A 27,411-nucleotide genomic window follows, 5' to 3' on the forward strand; every position below is an offset into this window, starting at 1 on the left:
AACAAACTTTAAATTAAAAATAGAGTTGTAGCAGTCATCAAAACCAGACTGTAACCTGTAGAATGCCTGATTTTGTCATATAGCTAGTGGTATATAAAATGGTATCGTCAGCATAAAAATGCACGTCGGAGTGTTCGGTTGGAGATAAACATTATTCTAATATATTTAAATAAATCAGTGAAAAATATTTAGAAGTAAATGTATGTACAGTAAACAATAAAGATTATCTCTATATATTTCAACATTAATATGTCACACTTCCCTGTGGGACCCCTTTATCAAACATCTGAGGACTTGGTTTGAATCCATCGGTAACAACAGTCAGAACCAGTGGATTTGAACCAGCTGTAAGCACAATCACCAAAAGCCCTTGAAAGTAGTTTATTTAGCTAAATGTGATCATTAGCATCAAAAGCCTTGGGCAAAAGAGTGCAGCACATTATTGCTTTTTTTTCAGGCAAGGGAACAATGTCCTCAACAACAGCAGTTATCGTACTACGACTGGGTATAAAGCCTCACTGCTGTGGCTAAAGTACATTGAGTTGACCAGTGACTCTAGGTTTTTACAAAGACTTAGCTTAGGTATGGGCTAAAAGTTGTACTTGTGTACAAAAAAACGCATATCCAGCAGTTCCAGCTGAAAGTTGCTGCTACCATATGGACACAGCTTAACGGATTCTCTGAAAACCCTCTTAACAGCTTTTGCACTGCTTTCTAGCTTTCTAGACTCTCTCTGGTTCTCACCCTATCATCACTGCACCATCCCCGTCTGTCTCCCCCGGAGGACACTCCCTGCCCCTCCCCCTTCTTTTACCCAGTACTCTGACCAGGAGTGGTGCTGAAAGACTGAATGGTGGGAGATGGAAGGGTCTGTGCTCCCATTTCAGCGCTCCCATCCCGGGGCTTGTCTTGGCCAGCTGTGGAGGCAAAAACCGACTGCCGTGCACAGACGCAGATTTCACATCACAGTGATGCATGTCTCCGTTGATATGCTGGACGTCTTTACACGAACCAGAAAATGTGTTATCTGATGGAGGGCTCTCTTAATTCCAGACCAACCCCCACTGCCATCTGACCACAAGCCTCAAGCCAGGAATCAAACTTATGCCCTGGGAATGTGCCAAAAAAGTGTGCAAGACTATTTTATCTGCCAGCAAGGGCAATATTAGCATTTGCCTCCTTGTGGATGGCCCAGATGCTCTGTTGATTGAGGCCTTGGTTTGAGCCTCTTCATTAAAATTGCATTTAGAACCACAACCCTGTGTTGTTATTGGGAGAGCTCACCTCTTCGTCCCTTCTTCGCTTTGTCTTTTTAAACTTGAACGGAGCTGCCTGACATTGATGTCTTAGCCCGTTGTCTAAAGGTTTTCAAAAGGAACTCTCAGTTTGTAATGAAAGCCCCAAAGTTGCAACAGTTTGACTTTTCAAACAGATGTTTGTGACTCCTGGATGAGATGGATTTGATTCTCTGAAAACCCTCTTTGTGCGAGGCGCTCATCCATCTGTGGTGATCTGTGTTTCAGTACATCTTAATAAAGTAATCCCCCTCCCTCGTTTTTCTACCCCTAGGAATGCTCTTGTTCTTGCACTCTTCTCCTTTGTCATGCGGGGCACCCAGACTATGATTTGTTTAGGTTTCAGATTTAAGGTTGACTGAGGCCATGACTCATCATTACTCTGAGATGACTTGTTTTAATTTTCTCTCTGCTGAAGTAACAAAACAGTGCAGGGTTTACTGAAAGATACATGATGTAGTTATTAAGAAACACAATTTTATACAGTTTATACAGTGCTGTTTCAACATGCTTGCACTTATTAAGTTTCAACATATTTTAATAAACGTGATGAACATTTTCCTACATTTCATCATGTTCAGTCAGTTAGTAGATAAAAGCATTGTTTCTCTCCATCCTATCCTACCCTATCACTCCAGGTATGGCAAAGATATACACACATAATCCAAATAAACCAGCAATGTACCAGTGTGAAGTTCCATTCGTCATCCAGGCTTTCCATTCATTAGACATTCATTTGTTTTCCTTTTGACATATCACCAGACTTTCAACCACTGACCATGATAACTGAAGCAGTGGCCAAAGGTTCCAGCTCCTCCCTTTGAAAAGCTGACCTGTTCTTTAAATGTTTAAAGAGCCTATTGCATCATCGGTCCTCGCCCACACATGCATGTTTGGGTGAATCAGAGGGGGATGCATGGGGGTGGGTGTTGTGATACATCATGTGTTTAAGCAGTGGAGGGGAGGCCGGGGTTGTTCGGGGTTAATGACTGTCCCTCTCTGTGGGCTGTGCCGGCTCTCGGAGAGGATAAGACTGGCGGTGTAGGGGCATCTGGAGCGCAGGGGTCACATCGCTCACATCAAAGGAGGCTGGGAGTCTAGGTCAGTGTGTTTGGCCATGGGGTGGTGGAGAGAGTGGAGGGGTAGTTGGAGGGATTGGGAACGGGATCACAGGGAGTAAAGGAGATGATGAGGGCAGAGGGATGGGCAGAGACAGTGAAAGACAAATAGGAGAGAGAAGAGAGAGATTGGGAGGGTTAAGTAATTGGGGAAGGGAAATGAACAGTGCAGGGTTTGTCATTTTCTAATTTCTTGTAAGAACTTATATTTCATATGTAACCTGCTGTTATTAATCTATCTCTTGACTTCCACAAGTCTTTCACCAGTCAATAAGAATTTCCACAAACAGATGTGACTCAGTTGCTATTGATTATACAGTATTTTGCGGCCTATCTGAGCATCTTCAGATACAACAATGATACAACAATTTCAAGTATCCAACAGTTTATGATGTAAATAACACTACTGTTATTTGGTAAAACCTTGAGGCAATATAGGAAAATTAAATACGGAATATATTGCACCTAATGCGGTAGGCCCAAGCCCTTCATGTTGCCAGTTTTACGTAACAATGTTCCTTTGACTTACCCATGTTTGCAGAAGTGGACTCAATCACCCAAGCAACACACTGTCCTCCTTCGAGACTGTCCTCTTCTGGCTTTGGCTTCTCTTTTCATGATGTAAACAGTTCAGCTTTTATTGTATGGGTAAAAGGGTGGATGTCAAAGTTCTCAAACAGGTCTTTTTCACAGCAGATTTATTGAACTATCATAGCAGGAAAAGCACAGGTGTTGCCATTAACATTAACAATAGCTCCATTCTATTTAAGTGTCCCAGTAAGTCATAACAGTGTGACAGTGAGCCAGCAAGCACAACACCAGGACCCTGAAACTAAAGCAGATAAATTGAATTTAACAATCATTAATTTTATGAACCACAACTGCTTTTCCTACTGCAACATTGCCACCGTTGCTTTCCCCCAGATGTGTGGCATCAGTGGCTAATTACTTGTCATACCCATCCCCAAAATGTGACATCAGCTCTGACCCTCCATTCTCCTCCTACTCACGCCCTAATCTAAAGAAATAAGACTTATCAGAAGAGGGTTCTCTAGTCAAAGTCCGGAAAGTAAAATTCATTAAATCCCTTGACCATTACCTAAAGAGCATTAGGGCCAGGTTATGCTTGAAAAGTGAGTGTTTTCAGAAGGTGGAATGAAAAGCTGGCCCTCATAAATAGGGGGAAGGCACAATATTGTTTAAATATGGGAATGATAGTGCACATTCTACTGGAGGGCATTGGTAGTGTTACACTTGGTTGTGTACTATATAGTTAGTTTTATACTGAACTGAACAAAACAGCTTGAATCAACAACATACTAAACACACTCCTGAGTTAAAGACAGTCAGAACCTGTCCTGAACATAATGGTGGTATGAGCTGTGCTGTGTTGTGTTCACTTACTGATGTACTGAAGTGCATTTGAACTGCGATGTGATCGCTTCACTAAGAAAATGATTTGAATCAGCAAATATGTTTGTAATTTCCACCTCTAGTGGCCACACCTCATTCAGTGATGTCAGTGATGTTTTTCCATCAGCTATGAAAAGCAGTGGCATCACTAATTGGGTTTACGCCAGAAATGCAACATGATTCAAAGCTTTGATGCAGCCGTATTGTTATTTACTGCAAACCAGGGCCAGTCCTGACTATGTTAGTGCCTTAGGCGAGATTTTAGATTGGAGTCCCCCCAAAAATGCAACAATAGCACTTCCAGTACAAGAACTTCAAATATGGATTCACATGACAATGAAGTGCAACAATGGTATCTCCAGCCCAGACAAAGTCTTCCCAGTCCTCCAGACAAAAAGGCAGGGTGCCATTCAATGAGTGTTTGGTGGCACGGCCTGAGGTAGCACATGAAGTTTGGTGGCTGTCGTGCCAAAACTGACCAATCAGCAAGGCTTTGAAAAACAAACCAGATCAAAACTGATGCAAGTAAATGGGGAAAAAAGACAGGAAAAAACGCTAAGAAGGGAGAGCAAGTGTCTATTTCCAAAAATTTGTATACAAGCACACCTATTCCTACTCATTTGGTGCCCCCCACCTCATTTGGGGCCCTAGGTGACCACCTATGAGGTCTATGCCATGGACTGCGCCTGCTGTGAACTACTCAAACACTGGATTTAACACACACACACCCATACAGACACAAGAGATTTATCAGAGGTTGTAGCTCCCGAGGAGTACGGGGGTAGGGAGTTTGTCCAGACTGCAGACATTTAATCCCTTGGATTATCTACTGGGTAAAGGGATGCTGGAAACAATGAAGTGTAATTACTTGCCGCCAAGACTGCATTTATCTGATGTTAACTCACATCCTGCTGTGTCCATATCACAGGCCAATGATGTTTGGTTTCAGACACAAAATTGACAGTTTTTAAAGCCCTGCACACCCACACAGGTGTTTTCAGTTACTTTGAGTAGACCTTTTCTCAGGTTGAGGGTGGGTGGAGCTATGATGGAAATTACGTGAGTCACCAGACCTCATACGCTATAATAAGGATGATAAAGGTGTAATTTGTCCTGCCCTTACAGGTGCAGCAATGCAGACAGGATCAGTGAGATGTCAGTCGAGTTCACTTTGGACACACCCACACAGTCCGGAGTTGAGGTCTAATCAGGCAAAAATAATTAAAATCATCTCTGTTTACCTTTGAATAGCAACAGAATTCAACAAGAACTGACAAAAAACACAATGCTTTAATGTTTTAAATTTATTGCAGGTATTCTGGTATGTACATGTTTATTTACAAAGTTATCCACGTGTTTCAATCTTATTTTAATACTTTCTGACAGCTGTATAGTAATCTCCTGTTTTCTATATAAGTATGATTAGAAAATCCTATAAACAATCATAAAAAACAGGCTATAAAAAATGGAACCATCTATCTTTGACACATGCAGGAGCAAGCTGATTTACATAATTGAAAAATAAATACTATTGACAAATAACATTCTATCAAACTACAAGCATTTAAAAATTAGCCTTTGTCCGCAGGTAAAAACATACCGCTAACCCATTTGTATAGTGAAACTGACCTTTGCCTCGCAATGTGTATCAAGTAAATGTTGTAAATTTACATTCTCTGTGGTGTCCAGCTGCTACTTTACAATTTGATTTAAATTTAGATTGATTGTCAGAGAAGTGCCATTTTAGGGATTAATACTTAAAATTTGAGAGCACAAACATTCACATGGGTACAACATGAAACTGCATGAAACACACAACGACAGAGATAGGAAATCTTCAAAAATTTGCAGGGTTGTTATGTCAGAGAAAGGGCAAAATATTTATGGTATTTTTAATGCAAAAATGTTTGTCAAGGTATCTGAAATTACAATGTAATACTGAAATGCTGTAGTTTGTCTCTGCATGTCGAAAAGCTCAGATGTGGAAGGACAGTAGATGGAGAATGTGTTAAAAGCCACAATCCAAATAAACAATAATGTTTAAATCCTTCTTCCAGGGTAACAAGAGACATGTATACACAACACACAGACTGTGCAGACTGCAGCATAGCAAACTGCTGAGCAACAACCCGTCTCTGAATGTCAGGTGTCAATCTACTACTACTTGACATCTAATTAAACGTGTGTCTGAAGGGACGTTTGCATCACTAGTGAAGATTTCACCCAATGGCATTACAATGATTCTTTCTGTAACCAATTTGATGTTGAAAATGTCAAACTAATGACGTGGATACATGATTCATTAGATAGAGCGCATATAAACACATTTAGAGCTAAAACCACATGTGTTGCCTTTGCTTGCAACATAATAATTTCATTGATTTTCAGTGACAGATTCATTAACTGGTAAAAAAAAAATAGTTGTGACGTTTCTTTCATTTTGGTGTCAACTGGAATGAGTTCCACTTTTATATTATTGCCTTTCCTGTGATGAATATAGTGTGATTAAACTTTTAACATGGATTTTGTTACTGCAACAACGTCTGTGTGAAAATCCCAGTTTCCATGTCATTATGCACACTGGTTTATTGATGGGATACTGTTAGTCATACAGCAAGCCATCTCCAGTAAAGATTATCATTAATAGGTTCTTCCACTGCCATAAACAGCTGTCATATTGTTGTTGCTTCCACAAAAGTGTTGTAAAAATGTAATAAAAAAGCTGTAAATAAAAATTCAAGTCATGTTGGGCAAGTGTAGCAATTTGTTAAACCGGAACATGTTTTCATGGTGTTTTTTTTATCCACACAATCATGCTTTAATTGCAGTATTAATAATGTTAACCCAAATCGAAGTGACAGATTTAAAACGTTTACACATTTCTTTAAGAGAGATATTTTCAATCTGGGCATTATTAACCAAATTTCTGTACTGTACGGCAAAATACCTCTCAATCTGCAGGAGCACCATTTTCAGTACTATCCAGTCAAACTGAAACAGTGATCAACACAAGCTCTTTCAATATAATGACAATCAAATTACTAATCGTTATATAGCTGTGCTTGAATAATTATCACATTTTAAGCTGCCACTTTGGGGCACAATAAAATGATAAAACCCTCAGCCTGACTTGTTGTGGCTAATGTGTTCAAAAATGAAAAATGACCTGTTCACGCGTCCACACATGGAGTCACTATTCCCTCTTAGTTACTAATTATTTGATTGGATGTTAATATTAAAATGTTGATTTATCCATCCATCCATTATCTGTACCCACTTATCCTTTGCAGGGTTGTGGGGGGGACTGGAGCCTATCCCAGGTCACATCGGGCTAAAATAAAAATATAATTTTTATTAAGTGGAGCTTAACGTTCTGACAGTCCATTTGCTTCTTTTTATTGCTCACAAACTTCCTGCAGTACTTAGCCGGCTGCCAGTCCACCACATTAATATCATAGTGGAAGAACTGGACGGTAATTCAAGCCTAAAACTTTTAAGTGTCAGAGTTTTTTCACTTCATGCATCCACATTGACATGATTCTGTGTTTATTGATTACAAATCAGCCAGAAATAACCTGCAGCAGATTTTGCTTAGTTATTTAAAAATGTTTGATTGTATTATGCCTGAAAGTTTCGATTTTTATAAGCTTGAACAGGTCACTTCACAGTGAAATTAACATAGGAGCTTGACATTAATGGTTTCTGCATTTTGTAGTTTGTGGTGAGCTTAAGATATTATGACTAAAATATGAAAGTAGTTTGCATTTGAAACTGTAGTACTTGACTACCCTTAATTATCAGGCAGTTAATAATAAGAGAATTGTGAAACATTTTATTTGTGGCTCTGGCTTTTGACTGAGGCTTGACTGGATTATATTGAAGTGCAGCCTTGCACCCTACAAACTGAGAGGCATATACAGTAATGATGGAAAAAACAGAAAATAATTTTTGATGCATGTAAATGTACCCAGTAACAGGAAAACAAAATCACCCTTCTGACAGATTTAAGAGCAAGCAAATTCACAAAAGAGCCACAACAAAAGCTCCCATCTGCTTATTCATTTTAAACTCATAGTAATTTCACTACAAAGTAAGTTTGAACTACAAAAACTTAAAAGAAAATGAGAACTCAGGCTAATGTGACAGAAGACCAACGTCCTTTTTTTACACAAACTCGGGACATTAATACAAAAGAGTTTTGTACTTGTTAAAAAAAAAAAGATGAGAACATATTCACTCATCACTGAAACATGGAGATCCGAAATACACCACCGCACAACAACACCCTCAGCCTGGGGACTGCTGGCGAAGCATCCGAAGCATTTTTGTTAGTCTGTTCAGTGTCTGCATTTCCACTCTGTTTGCTTTCTCTGCACTTGTGCAGTCTATATGCTTATGTTCTGGTCCAGCTCCTCTTTTCTCGTGTTTATGTTAGTTGCTTATAAGTGCAGATGCTGTGGCAACAAGTTAAGTGATAAGATGCTTGACAACACCATCCTACGAATATCCACTGCTGTCAGTGAACACAGAGCTCATTAAGATGAACAGCAACACATCCTCTAAAAATATAAATATAAATTTATCTAAACCCTGCCTTATTTTGGTCCTTTTTTCTTTTTTTCCTTTCATTATTTTTTATTTGTTGACTGTGAAAAAAGCTCTTTTAGCTGTTTTCGTTCCACTCTGGCATGATGCTAACACTATGTACCGTGTGGTACTGGTGTGGCGATAGCGTACGTGGTATGCCATGTGTATAGAGGTACTCGTTTCCCTGTAGACCGGCTGTTGGCGACTGGATCCCAGCCCCAGGACTACACTGCCGGCCCAGAGTCTGGTGGGTCATGGAGCTCTGGTACATGGCAGCGTGGTGGCCATCACCAAGCTGTGGAGAGGCATGGCCTCCCACTCCCCCAAGTCTGGACACCAGAGACCCTGAGGTGAAGTGAGCGGAGAAGTGCTGGTATGGCAGCCGCTCCATTGGCTGCATGGTGGTGACGGAGCAACTCCCATAGGGTGAGACGCTTGCCCAAGTGTTGCAGCTGATGTCCTCCAAACTTGGAACTGGCTCAGCGCCCTGTGAAGAGCTGGCGTACATACAGGCCTGCCGCTGGCTGGATTCACTGCGGTAGGGCCCACCGGACAGACCAAGGCTCTGGGCGTAGCCAACTGGGCGGTAGTAATGATCCTCCTCACTGGACGAGCTCTCCAGATAAGCTTTCTTATAGCTGTGCTCACCTGAGTGACAGTCATCCTCCACTGCAGATGGAGTTGAACAACAATTTTAATCAACTGTTATCTTCAAATTACTACAATATGTACAAAAAAAAATGAAGCTGTGCTTCTGTTTATTTTTAGGCACCTGAAACACATTTACTCCACTATTATACTACTAATAACTGAATTATTTCCACTAAACATCCCATAGACTTTGTTCATGGTATTATTACCACATTTGTTTTGTATCTGACTTGTACAAAACATAGAATAAGTATGTTGTATCATACACAAAACTGTCTGGCACTGGACTGCAGATGTAAATTTGTTTTGGCAAATTCAGGCATATTTACATTTTAATTATTGCTATTTATTATTGATTAATATGGAGAAGTACATATTTAGCATTATTTTTTATCAACATCATTAACATCTGTGTAAAAGTGGCCAAAACCTACATGACAAAGTATACATATAGTATGTGCCCATATTTAAGGCATATAATTATAAAAATTACAACATCATTGCTGTGCTAGTCGTTATTTGACAAATTACAGTACACATATTTTTCTTTGTGTATTACTGACTTTATGTACCCCATTAATTACAAGGGTCAGCTTGCAAAGGTAGCTAATAATAGCACCATAATATTAACAGCAATGGATATGGATACTGACTACTGTAAAGACACTGTCATATTCTTGATTGTCTTCTTTATGTATATTTTTGTGTTGTTGTTGAATTCACAGTGGGGTTTCCTACCTTTCCTCTTGATGCAGTGGTACTCCTGGCCTGGCTCGTGTGGCAGTGGATAGGAGCCTGACTGAGGCAGCATGTCCTGTGAGGTGCTTGTGACCCCGTTCTCACACTGGGAGTACTGGGAGCTCAGGGTACCTGGGGTAGCCATGCCCTGGACTTCCCCACTGAATGGACTGTGGCTGGAGCCTACTCTCTGGCGCACCGTACTGCGAGGCACTACTGGATACTCCTTGGTACTATGCACACACACACACAGGCACACATAGTTACAGTTGTTAATAGTTGTCTGGAACTGAACTCTTGAAATGTTATTGCATATTATATCCTACTGTAGAGCTTATCTAAGAGTGAACTTGCAAAAACATCTAAATTAATAGTTTAATCTTGTACATTTCCTTTAATTCTAACATTTGTCGTCAAAGAAAATCACCAACATTCACATCAATGATTCACACCCACTTAGGAAACATAGAGTGATACTCCCTTGGTGGAAAACCCTCTCCAGTGAAAATACCAGCATGTATTTCGCTCCTATTAATCCACAGCATCCGTCAATAGATCATTTTGCTACTTTTGGTTCTTTGATTTCAGGGATCGCTTCAGTTGAAACAGTGACCTGGTTTTGCAATAAGCTCTCCCAACAAAATGGTAACCAAGAGCAGACGTGCATAGCTTACTGTACTCGGCTGGATTGGACAATGGCATGTAAGACTGATAGTGTGGTTTGGACCCTGACCAAGCTCTATACATTTTTAAGTTTTGATAGGTGAAATGCATTTCACTCAAAATGTCGTATTATCTTGTGGCACGCACCTACTTAAAGTAACTCAACGTTGCGTCTGATATAATCAAGTGTTGGAAAACTACATGAAAGTACTGAAATTTGTCCACTGATTTCTTGAGATTTTTCTCTGCAGTATAAATCATGACATTGATGTGAACTGCTTAATTATAAAGAAGTATAATCTGTGGCTCAAAATAAAGGTTATGGGAAGGAGGCAGGATTTTAGCACCCTGTAGAAAAGCCAAACAGCTTTTCCAGCTTTCTCTGATTTGGGATTTCTACATTTGAATACACACAACGTCTGTATTGGCTGCCCGAGGGGGGTGGGTGGGCTGCAAGTTTCAAAACCAGATTTTCTCCTTTGAAAATGTGTTTTCCACGCAGTATGGACACATGCTCCATCCCTCATCTGGACTGAATAATACAGAGAGAGAGAGCGAGCAATGTGGTCGTGTACTGCCTTGGCTGCCGGGCCCGGTGATACCACCAGTTTAACGCAAACGCACACACACACACACACACACACAGCAGACACATAAGCAGTTGGAACATCCTGGTAGAAAGAGCTGAGTGGAAGGGAGATGTTGCAGTCATGTTTCAGAGGTTCTGCCAGATCAGCCATAAAAGTCCTCAACATGAAAACTGGCCGAAGATCAAGAACTACACTTACATCACTGAAAATAACACTCATAACTGGCTTGCATTTGGGCGATTGAAGGATTAAAGTGGGGCTTGTTAAGTGACAGTGTGACCAGGATGTCAGTAATCCCTGTCTAATTGCGGTTATATTTACTTGACATCATTCAGTTTGTGTCAATATTTCCATGTGTAGAAGCCACAGATCAATTAAAGAAGTAGATTACGAATAAAATATAGATACACACATGCTCTACATTAAAAAAAACCAAAACATTTTAAATAAACTTACCTTTGCATTCTGGACATCCGGTGCAGTTCCATGTCATCACTGCCACGAAAGCCTTTTGCGAACGGGTTGTTCTCGATCTTCAGCTGGGTTATCTGAAACAGCAAACACATCTGACATTAGTAACATGTTGTTCAATAAAAGTTATTTGTTGTGCTCCGTCAGGCCTTTTCAGCTATGTGGAACCTTTAAAAAGTCAAATCAACAAACACGTATCAGGAACTATTTAAATCAAGACTTTGTAGAACATTTCAGTAAACTCTCAAAAAAGACAAGTCCTCTTCAACATGTGGCATGATGATATATTAGGGCCTACAACATATTTTTTTTGTAGAGCTGAGTTTTGAAGTTTTTTTGGATGGATCTGACTGCTCACAAGTGTAGTCAGTTACCCAAGAGAATTAAATAACAGATCACATTTCCAGAAACCCAAGATGTTTTTTAGCCATAAGCTAAACAATTCAATAAAGCATGTTTCAATAAGACATATTTTCATTGCATAATTTATAATGCGACTTTATAACAGACAGTTGGCGTATGCCTGACTGATGTGATTTATTATATTACTTAAAGTTTTTGTAAAAATGTCTCAGTCAATACCAAACAAAAAAAAAAGTGTAGAAGTTGTTTTGAGAACCACCTCCAAAATAGTAAACTAATCCCAAAGAGGTTAAACACAATCCAGGGATATCCCTCTTATGAGCAGTGGTTTCTGGCAGGTAGTTGGCAACTCTTGTGTGTTTCCAGCTTTCAGACAAGACTGGAGGTTTGTCTGCACGCTGGCTGACACATTCACCAAACCTTGTAAAATCTCTCGTGCGACACTTCGCTAGCTTCTTGTTAATGCATGCAGCCTGGCAGAGAATTTTGTTTCATCTTTTTTTTTTTCTAAAAAGTTTGGAATAAAGAGTTCAGAGCCCTGTTGCACTCTCTTTACCCTCTGCGGGCGTTCCAAAGAAGAAATACAGCTCGGCAAATAATTAGGCCTACCCATTCCACAGTGATAGCCTCAGTTCAGTTTACAGGAAGAGAAAATAATATATTTTGCAAAACACATGTGAGTTCTCCTACTGACTGGGCTCAGAGGATGGAAATAATCAGAGCAGAGAGTATGAATACTGTTAAAAATAATTTGGGAGTGGACTCAGGACAATCAGGCAAATTTCATTCACAGCTTCAAAGTCTACACAGTTTTACAAGACTGTGTCCAAACTATGCTCATTAAAATAACTGAGGCCTACATAAACATATTTCCAGATGCTTCAGGCTATTTCAGCCTAAAGATTTTTTTTTTTTTTAAGTGAAGCACTTAAAACAAGATTTAATACACATAACTTAAGTGTTGGCCACTGAAATACATATTTCAGAAAGCACAGTTTGTAAAATATGTTTTAATTACAGCTGTGACCTGACAGACTAGAAAACAGAGACCATTTTCATTAGCTGAGAGTCTAACAGGTGAATTGGACACATGCCTGCAGCACATATTGCTTTGGCAGATGTTAGACTGTTTGATTAGACAGTTGTGGTAAAAGCGCCTGGAAATCAGAAGTGCTTGTTTTTCTGCAGGTCTGGAAAGCCCCAATAATTAGCCCGGGGTTACGATCTCAGCCCCCAATAACATGTTTGAAAATAATGAATGGTTTCTACAGAATGTCGGTCATTTGTGCTTCCTGTTCCCAGACGTGAGGAGGACTCTGGATTGGCTGCAGGGACATTATGAGCTTTCGCCCCTTTTCTCCCCTGTTCCCCCAAACTAAAAACATATAGGCCTTAAAATGATGTTAAACAGACGCTGTTTACACATATTTGTATTCCCAGGATGTTTTTTTTCCTCATAAATGTGGGCAGAGTAAATACTTATCGTATTTCTGCTTCTTTCAAATCGATCAACAACTGCGAGGCTCCGCGGCCTCAAGAAATGACAGATTCGTTAAACTTATTTTATTATATGGGCACCATTTTACAAATCACGATATGCGAGAAAAAAACAACAAACAACAAAGAAATTCTCCAAACTTTCAGCTTTTAAACACTGAAATCTGCCGCAGGCCTGAAAGCGCTGCAAATTGAATTAATTATTGATGGATGTTAATTCCATCGTTCAGCAAGAAAGGAAAAAAAAAAGCTCAGCAAAAAAGCGAACGTTTAAAAAGATATTGCATTAAAAAGTAATTAATAAAAAACATGAATAAATAAATAAATAATGACAATTTTCAGTCGTGCACCTATAAAATATTTAATCAAAATTTCCTTCTTTAAAAAAAAACCCAAAACAGGACAGTTATAATTGTATAAACAGCTGTTTTATGTTTGTAAACAGCTGTTTTGTATTGCGCACATCTGCAACACGCAAAGAAAGTATAGTAGGAATAAACGAATAAATAATAAAGATAATCCTATAATCTCGTTATCGAGTTAATGTAACCTTCGATGTGTAGTTCTGCCACAGTGAAATGGACTGAAAACAACCACAAACACATTTCATTCAGATAATTGGCACAAAGTATTTCAAAAATGTTGATAAAGTAGCAGAGCTTAGCAAAACGAGCTTGAACTTTATTTATTAAAATCACAAATAACGCCATTAACCACCACTGCCTATTATTATGATTGTTAAATTAAAATATTTTTTGTTTTAAAATGGCAATAAGGTGCTTGGAAAGTTTATCCGGTTTATCTGCAGCTTGTCTCACTCTACAAAGCACTATAAAGGCCTGCAACTTGGAAAAAAAAAAGTCTCTTGAGGTCAGTCGTCGTCTAGTCGGGTATCTGCTGTTTTCTCTCGTCTGTCAGTGACTCAGTGTGATATCAGAGATTTCCAGCTGACAGTGACAAGGCTTTACTTCAGCCTTCACAGAGATGAGCGCCTTTCATTTTCTCTCCCATCAGCTCATCCAGTTACGCGACTTGTTGTCAGGAGTTCCGCAGAAAATGAGGAAAATTCAGTTGAACTTTTGTAGGTGTGAAATGATTCATCTTTTGTTTTTGTAATTTGAAAAAGAAAATTATATCGTTACATAATTCTATATGTGTGTTGTCAACATTTTAAATACACAATAGATGGTCCGTTTTGGCTCGTTTGCCTCGTTTGAAACATTTAGTGCGTTTACATGTGCATCCTGGTTTTGAGCCTTATCCTGTTTTTGATTATATTCGGGATGTGGCGTTTACATGGAGCATGACAAACCTGGTTATTCATATCTCTGTATACATGATCATAACAGTATCCAGGATCCTGATCGTCTGCCTAAAGGTGTGTCTTGATTTCTCAGCCACTATAAGAGGGTTCGGAAACCTGGAAAAGTGTTTACATGCCACATTATCCTGGTTTCTATCGGAATACTCCAGGTAATATATCCAGGTTTCTCAAAACCGGAATAAGGTCTTATCTAGGTTTCTGAACCAAAGATAAGCTGTTTACATGCGCAAAATATAACCAGGATACTCCAAAAACCCAATCATAACCAGTGGATACTAGCGTGCACGTAAACGCACTCATTGTTTAAATGAAATCGTCTCATAAAATACGCAGCAATTTTATCCTTTTTACCGTGTCAAAGAGCATAATAAAACACAACAACGAAAGTCAAAAGTAGCCCGTGCAGGACTTACCTTATGGTTCTGATAGGATGTAACCGCAATGAAGGCTGTCTCGGGGAAGACGTGGGTGCAGAAGGCCGTGTTTTTGGAGCCAAAGCCGTTATTTTCATCCGCTTTCACAATGTGGATCCTCGGCTGATACTTGTGCATTGAATTTAGGATGATCTACAGGAAACAGAATATGGAGCCCAAAGTTAGAGGCTTGATTGCATGTTATCGCATCAAAGTTTGCAGAACATACAGTATTAGACACACGCTTTAACATTAAGTTTTCTTCAGAGCTGCTTCGAGGGAATAAAATCCAAAAAGTGAAGCCCAAGTTGCTTTGGCAACACTTTGGAGTAATTTGAGAATGTATTAAAAAAAAAAATCTTTGAATCTTCGCTTTTGCAGCATGCATCATACATTCTTTTTGTTTTACCACATTTTCTACATTCACATTTGAGATCTAGACATCTAGTGCTAGGAATGGCTAGGCATGCTTACCATTTTCTAATACATTTCAGGGCTCAGTTATAGCACTTTATCATTATTACTATAACAAATGCAATTATATACATGCAGTGCATTCACAAAGTATTCATTCACTTTATTCACATTTTGGCCTTATGCTAAAATCACTTAAATTCATTTTTTCCTCATCAATCTACACTCAATATCCCATAATGACAAAGCGAAAACAGAATTTTAGAAAAAAATTGCAAATTGATTAAAAAGCAAAACCTGAAGTATCACACTGACATAAGTATTCAGACTCTTTACTATGACATTTGAAATTTAGCTCAGGTGCTTTCCATTTCTCTTGATCATCTTTGAAATGTTTCTAAACTCTGATTGGAGTCCAACTGTGGTAAATTCAATTGATTGGACATGATCTGGAAGGGTACACACCTGTCTATATAAGGTCTCACAGCTGACAATGCCTATCAGAGCAAAAACCAAACCATGTGGTTGAAGGGACTGCCTGCAGAGCTCAGAGACAGGATTGTGTCGAGGCACTGATCTGGGGAAGGCTACAAAAAAATTTCTGATGCATTGAAGGTTCCTAAGAGCACAGTGGCCTCCATAATTCTTAAATGGAAGAAGTTTGGAACAACCAGGAGTCTTCCTAGAGCTGGTTGCCCGGCCAAACTGATCAATCAGGGGAGAAGGGCCTTGGTAAGACAGGTGACCAAGAACTCGATGGTCACTCTGGTTGAGCTCTGGAGATCCTGTGTGGAGATGGAAGAAACTTCCAAAAGCACAGCCATCACTACAACACTCCACCGATCTGGGCTTTATGGCAGAGAAGCCAGACAGAAGCCTCTCCTCAGTGACAGACACAGGAAAGCCTGCTTGGACTCTCAGACTGTGAGAAACAAGATTCTCTGGTCTGATGAAACTAAGATTGAACTGTTTGGCCTCAATTCTAAGCGTCATGTCTGGAGGAAACCAGGCACCGCTCATCACCTGCCCAATACTATCCCAACGATGAATCATGGTGGTGATGTGGGGGCTGTTTTTCAGCTGCAAGGAGGCTAGTCAGGGTTCAGGAAAAGCTGAACGGAGCAAAGTACAGAGATATCCTTAAAGATATGGTCCTAAGTGGTGAGGACCTCAGACCGGGCCGGAGGCCCAACTTCCAACAGGACAATGACCCTAAGCACGCAGCCAAGACAGCACAGGAGTATCTTAGGGACAACTCTGTGAATGTCCTACAGTAGCCCAGCCAGAGCCCTTGAACCTGATTGAACATCTCTGGAGAGACCTGAAAATGGCTGTCCACCACAAGTCCCCATCCAACCTGACAGAGAAGAATGGCAGAAAATCCCCAAATCCAGGTGTGCAAAGCTTGTTGCCTCATGCCCAAGAAGACTTGAGGTTGTAATCACTGCCAAAGGTGCTTCAACTAAGTCTGGAGTAAAGGGTCTGAATATTTAGATCAATGTGATATGTCAGTTTTTCCTTTTTAATAAATTTGCAGAAATTTTTAAAATCCTGTATTTGCTTTGTCCTTATGGGGTATTGAGTGTAGATTGATGAGGGAAAAAATGAATTTAAATAATTTTAGCATAAGGTTGCAACATAATAAAATATGAAAAAAAAAAACTTTCTGAATGCACTGTTCAAGACATGAGTGGCCATGAGGATGACTTTGACTTTGACTGGCAGCTGCTCTGGTTAAGGTAATATTCTACATAAATCTCACTGAATCTGCACTTTTTCAGTCAAAAACTGCATTCCTATACTTTTTTGGACACAGTCCTTGTCTGAACAAAGGTAAAACTTTTATTGCACTACAAAATTTAATGAAAGTTTAACTGTTTCATAAATATTTCAAATGAAATTGGGCCATGTGAAATTGGGCCAAAACTAAAATAAATAAAACTTCAGCCTACTTATGTAACTCCAAACTCATTACTGTCACTTTGCAGATGATTAATTCACTATTATATTACAATTATTAAAGTACTGTACCCATGGTTACAGTCATACAGAATAATAGGCTGACATAAGCATGTCCTCCCTGTTGCTGCCCCTCTAACCTGACTAACTTGACTACTACCAGTGGCTAGCATGGCGACATTAAGACGCGGTCCACACAGCTGAACTTGAGCCTTTGAGGCCCTCTCATCCGTGGGTCTTAAGTCTAATTGTTTTGACGGACCAGGGAGTCATGGTCATCAGCCTCCAGGATATGTAATGGCTTTTATTTTTTATTAAATCCACTTACATTTAAAGATAAAAAAACAGGGCTTTTTGTCTTCCTCTCTTCTTAACCCCCCCACCCCTCCTTTTTACACCCCCCACATGTCTGTCCCATAGGCATTCCTCCTATCTGTTATCTTAAAGGTTGTTTTTGTACCTGCCTTTCACTGCCAGCATGAGAGGAGACAAGGGATCGCCCTGACCTCCAGTACCTGTGGGGGGATCCTGCAGTATTGCACAGACATAACCCTAAGTCCTTTCTTAGAGCCGAGTGAACCATAGAGGCCTACATAGACGATACAATAGTCATCCATTATTAATTTCCAGTTGAACTTGATCTCATTTCATGGTGCAATAGGTTTTTGTAATGGGCAGAAACTGTGCTTCCACAGCCTGCCATGCACCTTGTAGATGCAATAATGGAAGTTACTGACCCTGTACTGAAAATATCAGTCAAGATTTGTTGAGTATATCACTTTGGTTAGATAAGCAGACTGCTGAAGAGTAGGTGACTTGCAGATGGAAAATCAGCTTTTGCAAAATTTACAATTGACCATAAATTAAACTATTTGAAGAGAACCAAGCAAAGGTTTGGAGCTGCATACTTGGACCTGAGGTGAGAATAGTTTTACCAAAACGGAGTGCCAGACTGAGAGAAATGTAAATTTGCTGCTGCTCCACAGCAACTTTCTTTTACTGAGTTGTTTATAATTGCATATTGTGATTTTACAGCTCATAAATGTCATCATTGAAGTGTAGAGTTGTATTTGTCCTTGTATTGTAAAATCATGTCACCATGCAAATGAAAAAAAAAATATCCTTAACCACATGCTCCAACTGTTTGTAGCAGAACTACCATCCTGTTTGTGTTTAGATTTGCAAATGAGGCTTTAAACTTTGGGTGAAAGAGCTTTTTGAACACAGTGCAGAGAAAAAGTAGGTTAAACAAAACATTTTCCCATGCATTCATTACTGGATTATTTGAGGTCTGCAGAGATACATCCAAGCTTGGGACAAACCGCAAGCAACAAGCCCATCAATGCAGACTTGTCATTCACCACTCTGGATGGTTTTAGAAGCTAAAAATGTCTGCCACCGAGTCACATTAGAAGTTGCATGGAAATTCCTAAACATATATTTCACCCTGGAAAATAGCACGGTCCACTAACTGTGGGTTCCCAAAGTCCAGTATATGTGTGTGTATTTGTAGGGGGATATGGGGGTAGGGGTGTTTCTGTAGACCACCCACTGGGGCCCTAGCACACGCCTCGTCTCCTTGGCCCAGCCGCTACCCTGCCTGGGTCCCAGTATCTCTGCTCCCCCCACCGCCTCTGGATGATAGTATTTAATGATAGTGAGGGATCACTTCGGGTCTCGAGCCGCTGCCCTTTGCTTTCAAGTTCCACCACATCAGAGAGTTTTCCCCTAGCCTTGGGATTAGCAGGCTTTGTACACCATCATCTATTGCTCATCGCACACTGCCATTCAAATATAAACAGTGCGATCCTCACACTCCACCCTCCTGGCCAAAACATGTGTGGGAAGACGGGGAGACGAGTGCAGGAGCAAATTGAGGGGGCAGATGAATAACATTGAGAAATATTCCAAGAGTTGAGATCAAAGCACAAAAAACTGCAGCTTGGTATGAAGAAAAAAACAAAGGATATTTAGGAATCCAAATACAGGAAAAATACAAACACCATTATGGTTAGCTAAATGCAGCAATGAGACCAAAGCTGCACTGTAATGCAGTGGTTTAAGAAGCATTTACACCTTTTACTACAATACTACTGTACAAAAGATACTTCATTACAAGGAAAAGTTTTGCAAAGTTTTACTTGAGTAAAAGTACATGAAGCGCATTAACAGCTACATGTACTTAAGTATCAAAATTAAATGTACTCATGGTGAAGGTGAAGCGCTTTTCATTTACTATTTATTTATTTATTTTTATTATAATTACTGGTAAAATTAGTTTTCAGCAGATTTACATTGCTGGGTAGTTTAATAGAGAACAGTGCATCATGTTTTATAAAATGATCACATGTTTTGTGAGTAAAATCTTAATCTGTGAAGAAACTACTAACCCTACTTTAACACTGCCTTATGCCATGCGAGAAAGTATAAAATGGCATGAAACAGAAATACTCAAGTAGGACTACTAATGGCTCAAAATTGTACTTAAGTACAGCAGTTCAGTAAATGTACTTAGTAACTTTGTGTAGTGTATTAACATAAATAAAACAGGTCATAGATAAAATTGTAAATTAAACATTTATACACTTCAGAAACATAATCTGGGCAGCATTTTTCTTTTCTTATAAAACATATGTGCAAAAATAAAGCAGAATTAACCCTCTATACAAACTTTCAGGCCCCATTGGGCTCAAGCTTCCCTTAGTTCCTTTACAACAGTCCTGAGCTGGTGAGCTCGGCCCTGCTCAGCCCGCTGACGTGTGTCTAATTACCAGACATTTCTAAAGAAAAACGTCTCTTTCAGGCCTGTCCTAAATTGGTCCAATCTACATCAGCAATATGTTTTGGTCTCATATCTCACTAGGGCTAGTAATTATAAATCATCCACAAGTTATTTCAACCAGCTGGACCAACAAGCTGATGGAATAGATTTCTGGCCAGCCACCAGCATTTCATTTATGAATCCCATGGTGCTGTCTCCCAGCACGAACGAGGGCGAGCCAGGAACCACTGCAACCAATCAAAAATTCACTTTAACCCAGAATTTACAACACCGCTCACATTCCGACTGAGCTCCAGTTTCATCTCAGCAGCTGGGCTCTGGCAAGGCGACAATCACTATAGGTGCCATGTGGATAGATGGTGGCTTGTGCGCGTGTTTACAGCACTTTTTGCTTAAAGAAACTCATTTAAGATTCACTGTCAAAGTGGCTGTAAAAGAATGATACTAGTAGTGCGTTCAATATTATAACTATACCAACAATGTTTTAATAAGTTTTACTACTGCCTCTTAAAGACATATATTTATAGAAAACAGCATAAATATGTGACCTTTTTCTCATTCCAGATTTGAACCTCATTTAATTTTACACCTCTAATTAACATTTTCTGAACACTTCATGATTTTAACTTAATTCCATTTCTTATGTTTTTCCTTATAATTTAATCTCTGTCCCTAAACACAGAGCAGCCTTTTGCCAACCTCATAATTGTTTTTTTCCTTTAATGACCGGGCCTATTAGTAAGAAAGCTAATTGTGTGACTATTCTGTTTCTACAACAAGACATTTGGCCTCAATGTGGCCATCAACTTAAAATTTTATGAAAACCTGCCGCTAACAGACCCATTAGTAGCATGGAAACACGTTGATGAAGTAAGTGATGTTTATGTTTTGGGTTTTGGGTAAGACAGGAATCACAAAAGCCTGGGGCCAGATAGTGAGTGTGGAATAATGAGGAGTCAAAGTTAGGAAATGGGTACCATACAGGCCCTTGCTTTGCTACAAAAGTGCCCAAACTGCTCCCCTCTACTTATGCAAGCTGACTTCCAGGAGGTCTACAACTTTAATGCATCTACAGGGTGCTACAATAAACCTCAACTATGAAAAGTACCAAAGAGTTTCCAGGATACTGGAAGCAAACATGTTATTCTACTTTATGGTAGGGTGAAAAGATACTGAATAAAATGATTTTCTTCTTTGAGAATAAAGATCAGGAATTGAGGTTTTCTCAAGTAAACTTTCATCAGAAGTAAACTCATTGTTTTCATTATATGGAGGTCCAGACATTGCGTGAGTTACACATTCTATTGAGAAACTTACATGTATGTATTTAAAATGTAAATTCACTTGTCAGAGTATTTATTTACTTATTTCTTATAGATAGTTCTGTATGTGCAGTGAAGTCACATCCCATGTGTTCTTGTTCTTCAGAAATCATGTTAAGTTGATAAAATCAGGCATTATCTGAGTGAAAAAAAGTTTTCATTTTTCTTGCAACAGATCCAACTTTAGCTTATCATTGTGTTTGCAATGAAAAATCAAGCACATGGGTCATTTGTGAACTTAATAAAGATTGTAGGCTCACAGTTTTTTTGGAATTTGAAAAAAACGTTTTTTTTCCTGACAGTAAATAGCAAAATGAATGATGTTTTCATTTCATTCACTTGAATATGTCATTCACATAACATTTTCTCACTTAACATAAGCAAATGTAGTTTCCAGAAAATTCCACAAGGATAATAAACTGCATCCAGTCTGAGCCAAAAACTACCTTCTTTCTTTTCTTTACAATCCCATTTGTAATTTTACAAGGACAGAAAATACAATTTGCATCACAAAAAAACAAAACAAATTTAAAAAATCCCAAAAAGTCAAAAATTGAAAATATTAAAATTAAAACTAGAGAGAAGCAAAAATATATAAATAGTTTTTTTGTGTTTGATTTAAGCACAGAATATACTTTGCATATATTCAGATAGATTGGGGTGATAGGAATTATATAGCACAACTAAAACTTCATGAGGTCAACGAGTTTGTAACAACTGTATTTTTAGAACAAATTTAACAGGCAACATTCAGTCTTAATGTAGTTTAATAATGAAAATCACTGTTTTTTTTGTGTTTTGTTTTTTAAACAAACAAATTTGAAATTATGACCTTTAAACTCTAATTATTAATCCCTAAATACCTAAGGGCACATTTTCCATCAGTTCTTACCCTTTGGGCAAAAACCTTTGCATTTAAATTTTTAAAGTTTTTCACAACTCTTTCAAGTTGTATACAAGTAGTGATAAAGTCATGACTATATTATTATTACTATTATTATTATTATCTTTATTATTATTATTATTGTTATTATTATTAATTCTTTACATTTTTATTCTTAGGGAACAGTCGCACCCTGCTGCTCTCTCACTGAGTCTTGACGCCAATTTATCTGGATGATTTTCATACAAATGTTTAACGAAGTTTTGAAGTTTCAAGAGGAAAACGATCATTAGTCAAGGTTCAGCTGTGAAAACCAGCCCTGTTGTTGTAAAAGCTGATAAAAAAGTGGCCAGTAGATGAGAGACGACTTAGGATAAAAGCGCCTGTCAGAAACCACCCGCCCTGCTGAAGTGCCACTGAGCAACACACCAAAGTGAAAACAGATTTTCCGGATTGGGATTAATGCATCAACCAGCTTATTTTCTTGTACACTCACAGAATCACAGACACGTGGTTAAATAATATAGATGATAGGGCCTAGGCACCTACGTGTCCGAACGGGTCCAGGTGGTTGTTGGTCAGTTTCAGCTTTTGGAAGGAGACGAGCTGCCTCATCCAGTGCGCCCCCGTGGCGGGAGAGTCCGGGTGAACGTAGAGCCTCCCGGGCATGGCGGGCTCGGCCTTCCCGGTCACAGACCTGAATCACAGCACCACAGTTAACCACATATCTGAACTGAATGCAAGTTATTTAAAAAAAATAGAATATTAGAAAATATTAAATTAACATAGAGAGGTTTCAAAAACAATTAAATAAAAAAAACGACCAATTAGTAGGACACGGTTGCCAACTTCTATGGCTGTTTTGCATTAAATCGAATAATTATGCTTCACATTTACTCATATTTCCTTGTCAAAACTTTGCATTAGGGCTTCTTTAACTTAAATAGATCAATGAAGTGACCCACATATATATCAAATACTTTAAGGAGTTTGTTTTGGATTGTCAGATTAGAGCTGGTAGACATTGTTTTCCAACATTGTTAGATCAAGAGGAGAATTAGTTCCAGGCCATGCTTTGGACAGGTCATTATCGGCAGTATTGGCATGTGATTATCCTCTTTAAGTATCTCCTCATTGAAACGCGCTGACCCAAACAAGACATTCCTGTCCAAGGTTAGAGAGATCGACATGACACTAAACAAATAGCCCTGTTCACGTCCCCACTGCATATGAAAGGAAGCTTTGTTGCAATGCACATAAAGGCTGGTATAGCTAATATATAGTAGGAAAAATCATCAGCAGTCATTCAACACCGAAAACTCAGCTCCGGCAGAGACATTTCTCCCTGCTGACTAGATTTCTTGGCAACCAGTAGAATATACACAGTTTACAATTCTTGGGAAATGAATATGTTCACTTCCGATTCTCCTCCATTAGTCAACAATAGTCTATAAAATTTCCTGTTGGGATAAACTCCACAGAGGGTAGCCGAGACCCCCAAACAATGACCCCCCCCCTCCCCATTATTGTAAAATGTTTGTTTCTGCAAATGCAAAGACAGTTCTTATGTTTTTATGTTGTATTTTACGTACCATTTATTATCAGCGAACTTGTATCGATGGTCATCCGCAGGAACAACATCCATCAGGAGAATATATTTAGTTTTGGGGTTTAATCCTGTGACCTTCACTTTGAAACTAGGAAACATCCGCCTGTAAAGGACAAGACACAGTTTATAGACGCTATATGTTTTTTTCTGTGGAAAAAGTAGACAACATACAGACAAAAACAGACTGTGATTAGTTTTCATGGTTTTCTGCTCTGTAGGCCAGAAGAAATCACTTTCTAGTGACACCCAATTCTGCCCACTCTCTAGCGGTGTGCAAGTATACATTACAAACATTTGTTAACAACCAAAAAAATGTGAATGAAAATAAAATGTGTGCATTCAGAATAAAGATTTAACTAATTTTCCTTTTTGTTACTGAGCGTTTTAAATGATTCCACTCTGCAAACTAAACTAAACTAAACTAAACTAAACTAAACTAAACTAAACTAAACTGAAGTCCGTTCATGTGGGATGACTTAAAATGATAAATGCTGTTTGGTTTGGAGAGGTAAAAACTGTTTTGACTGAGACCTGCGCGTTATAAAAAAGTGTTTTACTGTGGGCCAGATTTGTGCAGGATCCGTTTAGTAAATCATTTTAGATATTTGGTAGCTGTCATACTGCAGAAAAAAGACGCATAATGTGAGTATAAGGCTGAGCAGTCTCAAAGGGAAATGCTGAGGACCAGGAGGGATGCTGCGCAATATCATTTCACGCCAAAAACAGGAGTAAATGATTGGCGGGAATATAATGGAGACTTTCTGCAGCTGGGATAAAACAACTGTCTTCTATACCCGCACTGGGGCGCATAATATAATGTAGCTGCGTTAAAATATAAGTATTAATCATTTATGATACACACATCTGAGCCACCGGCCACTTTGACATGTGCAAGACACCAGCGGTGCTCATGCATATGCTATAAGTTCACACTGAGCCGATGCGCGCTGATTTGACTGGATACAGTCTGAGGGCAGCAACGAAACACATGTACAATCTCATGCATAACATGTTGCTGCAAAGGTTTTACACGTGTGCTCTCTCATAGGCCTACACTTAAACAGAAAAAACGTTGAAAATGGCAGATCATGCTCTTAAAATTAGTATATTTCAATGAATATAAAGTCATATTCTGCATTATAGGCTAATATTTACTTTACACTATAGGACCGTTTTGTCCATTTGCTCTGTCTGACTGATTAGTCGATGGTATTGCATTTCCCAACAGGGCCACCCAGACGAAAATGTAGGCTATGCAGTCCTGGTGTTGCAGAGCGCTAAAGCGTCCACCAGATGCTCTCTGTTTTCTCTGTGGTTCCTCACAGTGTATATTTCCAAATCCCAAAGCATGAAAAAAAAAAAAAATTCCAAACGGCCCTATAGTCTACATTTGACCTTATATAGATAAAATTCACATAAGGTAATCACGTGACGCTTTATCAGCAAGCAGACGTGCAGTCAGTCAGTAAACACACTGCTTCTGATCATACAGTATATTCTAAAATATATTTGTCATCTTACCTTCCGGCTTTGGTGATGATCATCTCCGTCCCCACCTCGTGAAACTTGCTCCAGAGTTCCCTCTCGTGCAGGTAGACTTTTATTCCCTCCATTCCCTTCAAAACGACACATATTAGTGCCTTGTAGCGCAATCACAACTTAACGCAGTTATATTTTTTTTTACGCAGTGGTGTCATGCATGAGATGGCTTCGAGGCCTTCTGAGTTGACCAATTAGCCTGCTGTCAAAAAACATCAGTCTACTTAGCGACTAAAGGTGAAATTATAAATGCATGAAATGGAATTTTAATATCAAGAAACATGCGGGGTAGATTTAAGTGGAAAGAAGAAATAATGTAGAGCTTGTAGTAACCCTTGTGTAACCACATGTTAGACCTTTAGCATATACATAACTACAAAGAATATACAGTATAATATAGCACAGGTCATGTCTATATTTATATAGTCTCATATTTAGCCATAAGATCCAGCGAAAATACTTTCAAACGTTTCTAATGTTTCACCTCTCAAATTAATTTTCTAGAGTGGAGCAACTTCGTTCTTCAGTATAAGATCCAAAAAAGTTACATATAAAACTGGACTATATGCTATTTTGGAAAGTAGTAGAATTACTCTTTCCCATAGTTATTTGCTTTTCTTGTTTTACCATTTTTTGACTATTTTTAACACACAAAACGACAATATGTTACTTGCTCGTACGGCTAAATATATATATAATAATTTTGCAGTGAATGTGTGACCCGTGACATCATGCAGCCTCGGCTTGCAACCTGAAGACCAGAAGCCCACAGACAGACTGATACTGACCTGCTGAATGTAAGTTGTCTGTGATGATGGGGATTTGCTTGAGGTCCCGTTCTGTTTCTCTGATTTATTATCGTTCGGTAATTCCCTCGAATCCGAGCCGCCACCGGGAGAGTTTTGGAGGCCAAAAGTCTCCTCTTGGTCCGCCATGACCGAAGCACCGAAAACTACCGTCGTCCCAGCTGAAAGACCCAAACAGAGATGTCAGAGTCAGGGGCTGCAGATTAATATTAAAACAAGAAGAGACTGATTTGGCACACACACACACACACACACACACACACACACACACACACACACACACACACACACACACACATACATACATACACACACACACACACACACACACACACATACTTACACAGAGACAGACACATGAATACTATAGTATTTTATTACTATTTGACTATAAATCTTATTTAAGATGTAGCCTGTACTAAATGGGGTATTACAGTTCAGCCATATGCGCCCTAAAATCAAATCAGACGTAACAGGGAAAACTAAAATATCAAGATATCAACTTCATTAAAAATTGAAGGCTTTCTTTGTAACAGCAGAATATGTTTAACTTATTGTACATTTTTTATTCTTGTAGTTGTATGCCCATTATCTGTTTAAACAGGCTGGAGTTTTGGTAGCTCATCAAGATGCTTGACACAAATGTACTGTTCTTAGTCTTTTAGCAATTACATTATTTGCACGAGACAGAGTTGCACGTATAGGCATATATTGTCTAAAGAACTGCTGACATCAGAACTGTGATAACTGACTTATTTTGCACATTAAAGCAGGCCTATAGGACCCCTTCACTTATTTCCTATTCATGTTCCCAAAACAAAAGACGTGAGTTTTATTGTCATGGGCAGTCGCTACATGGTGACACACACACAGGACAAAATGAAGCACATGATTCCCCCCCCCACCTCACCACCACCACCACCACCAACACCCCCCCCTTCAAAAAACACACACACAATCCTCACCACTCCACC

At 39.1% G+C, this 27,411-nt stretch overlaps 1 protein-coding gene and 1 long non-coding RNA gene across 5 annotated transcripts in view; one reads left to right on the forward strand and one right to left on the reverse strand.

The window, feature by feature from the left end:
* Positions 1 to 8,482: 8,482 nt before the first annotated feature.
* tbx5a (T-box transcription factor 5a) lies at positions 8,483 to 26,599 on the reverse strand. Its single transcript, XM_042395897.1, has 8 exons — positions 26,420 to 26,599; positions 25,614 to 25,708; positions 24,076 to 24,195; positions 23,033 to 23,180; positions 15,124 to 15,276; positions 11,512 to 11,603; positions 9,803 to 10,035; positions 8,483 to 9,082 (listed from the first exon to the last, which is right to left on the reverse strand). The coding sequence occupies exons 1-8, from the start codon at positions 26,564 to 26,566 to the stop codon at positions 8,490 to 8,492; spliced, it is 1,581 nt and encodes a 526-aa protein (XP_042251831.1). The 5' UTR covers positions 26,567 to 26,599; the 3' UTR covers positions 8,483 to 8,489.
* Positions 9,945 to 27,411, forward strand: part of LOC121886018 — a 101,233-nt gene continuing 83,766 nt past the window's right edge. For 3 of the 4 annotated variants that reach the window (XR_006092660.1, XR_006092659.1, XR_006092661.1), the window contains exons 1-2: positions 9,945 to 10,032; positions 26,341 to 26,428. This is a non-coding gene — a long non-coding RNA (uncharacterized LOC121886018). The remainder of the gene's footprint in view (positions 10,033 to 26,340; positions 26,429 to 27,411) is intronic. The other variant, XR_006092658.1, reaches the window with a different exon arrangement.

The sequence above is a fragment of the Thunnus maccoyii genome, chromosome 19 (genome assembly GCF_910596095.1).
Source record: "Thunnus maccoyii chromosome 19, fThuMac1.1, whole genome shotgun sequence".
Taxonomy (NCBI): domain Eukaryota; kingdom Metazoa; phylum Chordata; class Actinopteri; order Scombriformes; family Scombridae; genus Thunnus; species Thunnus maccoyii.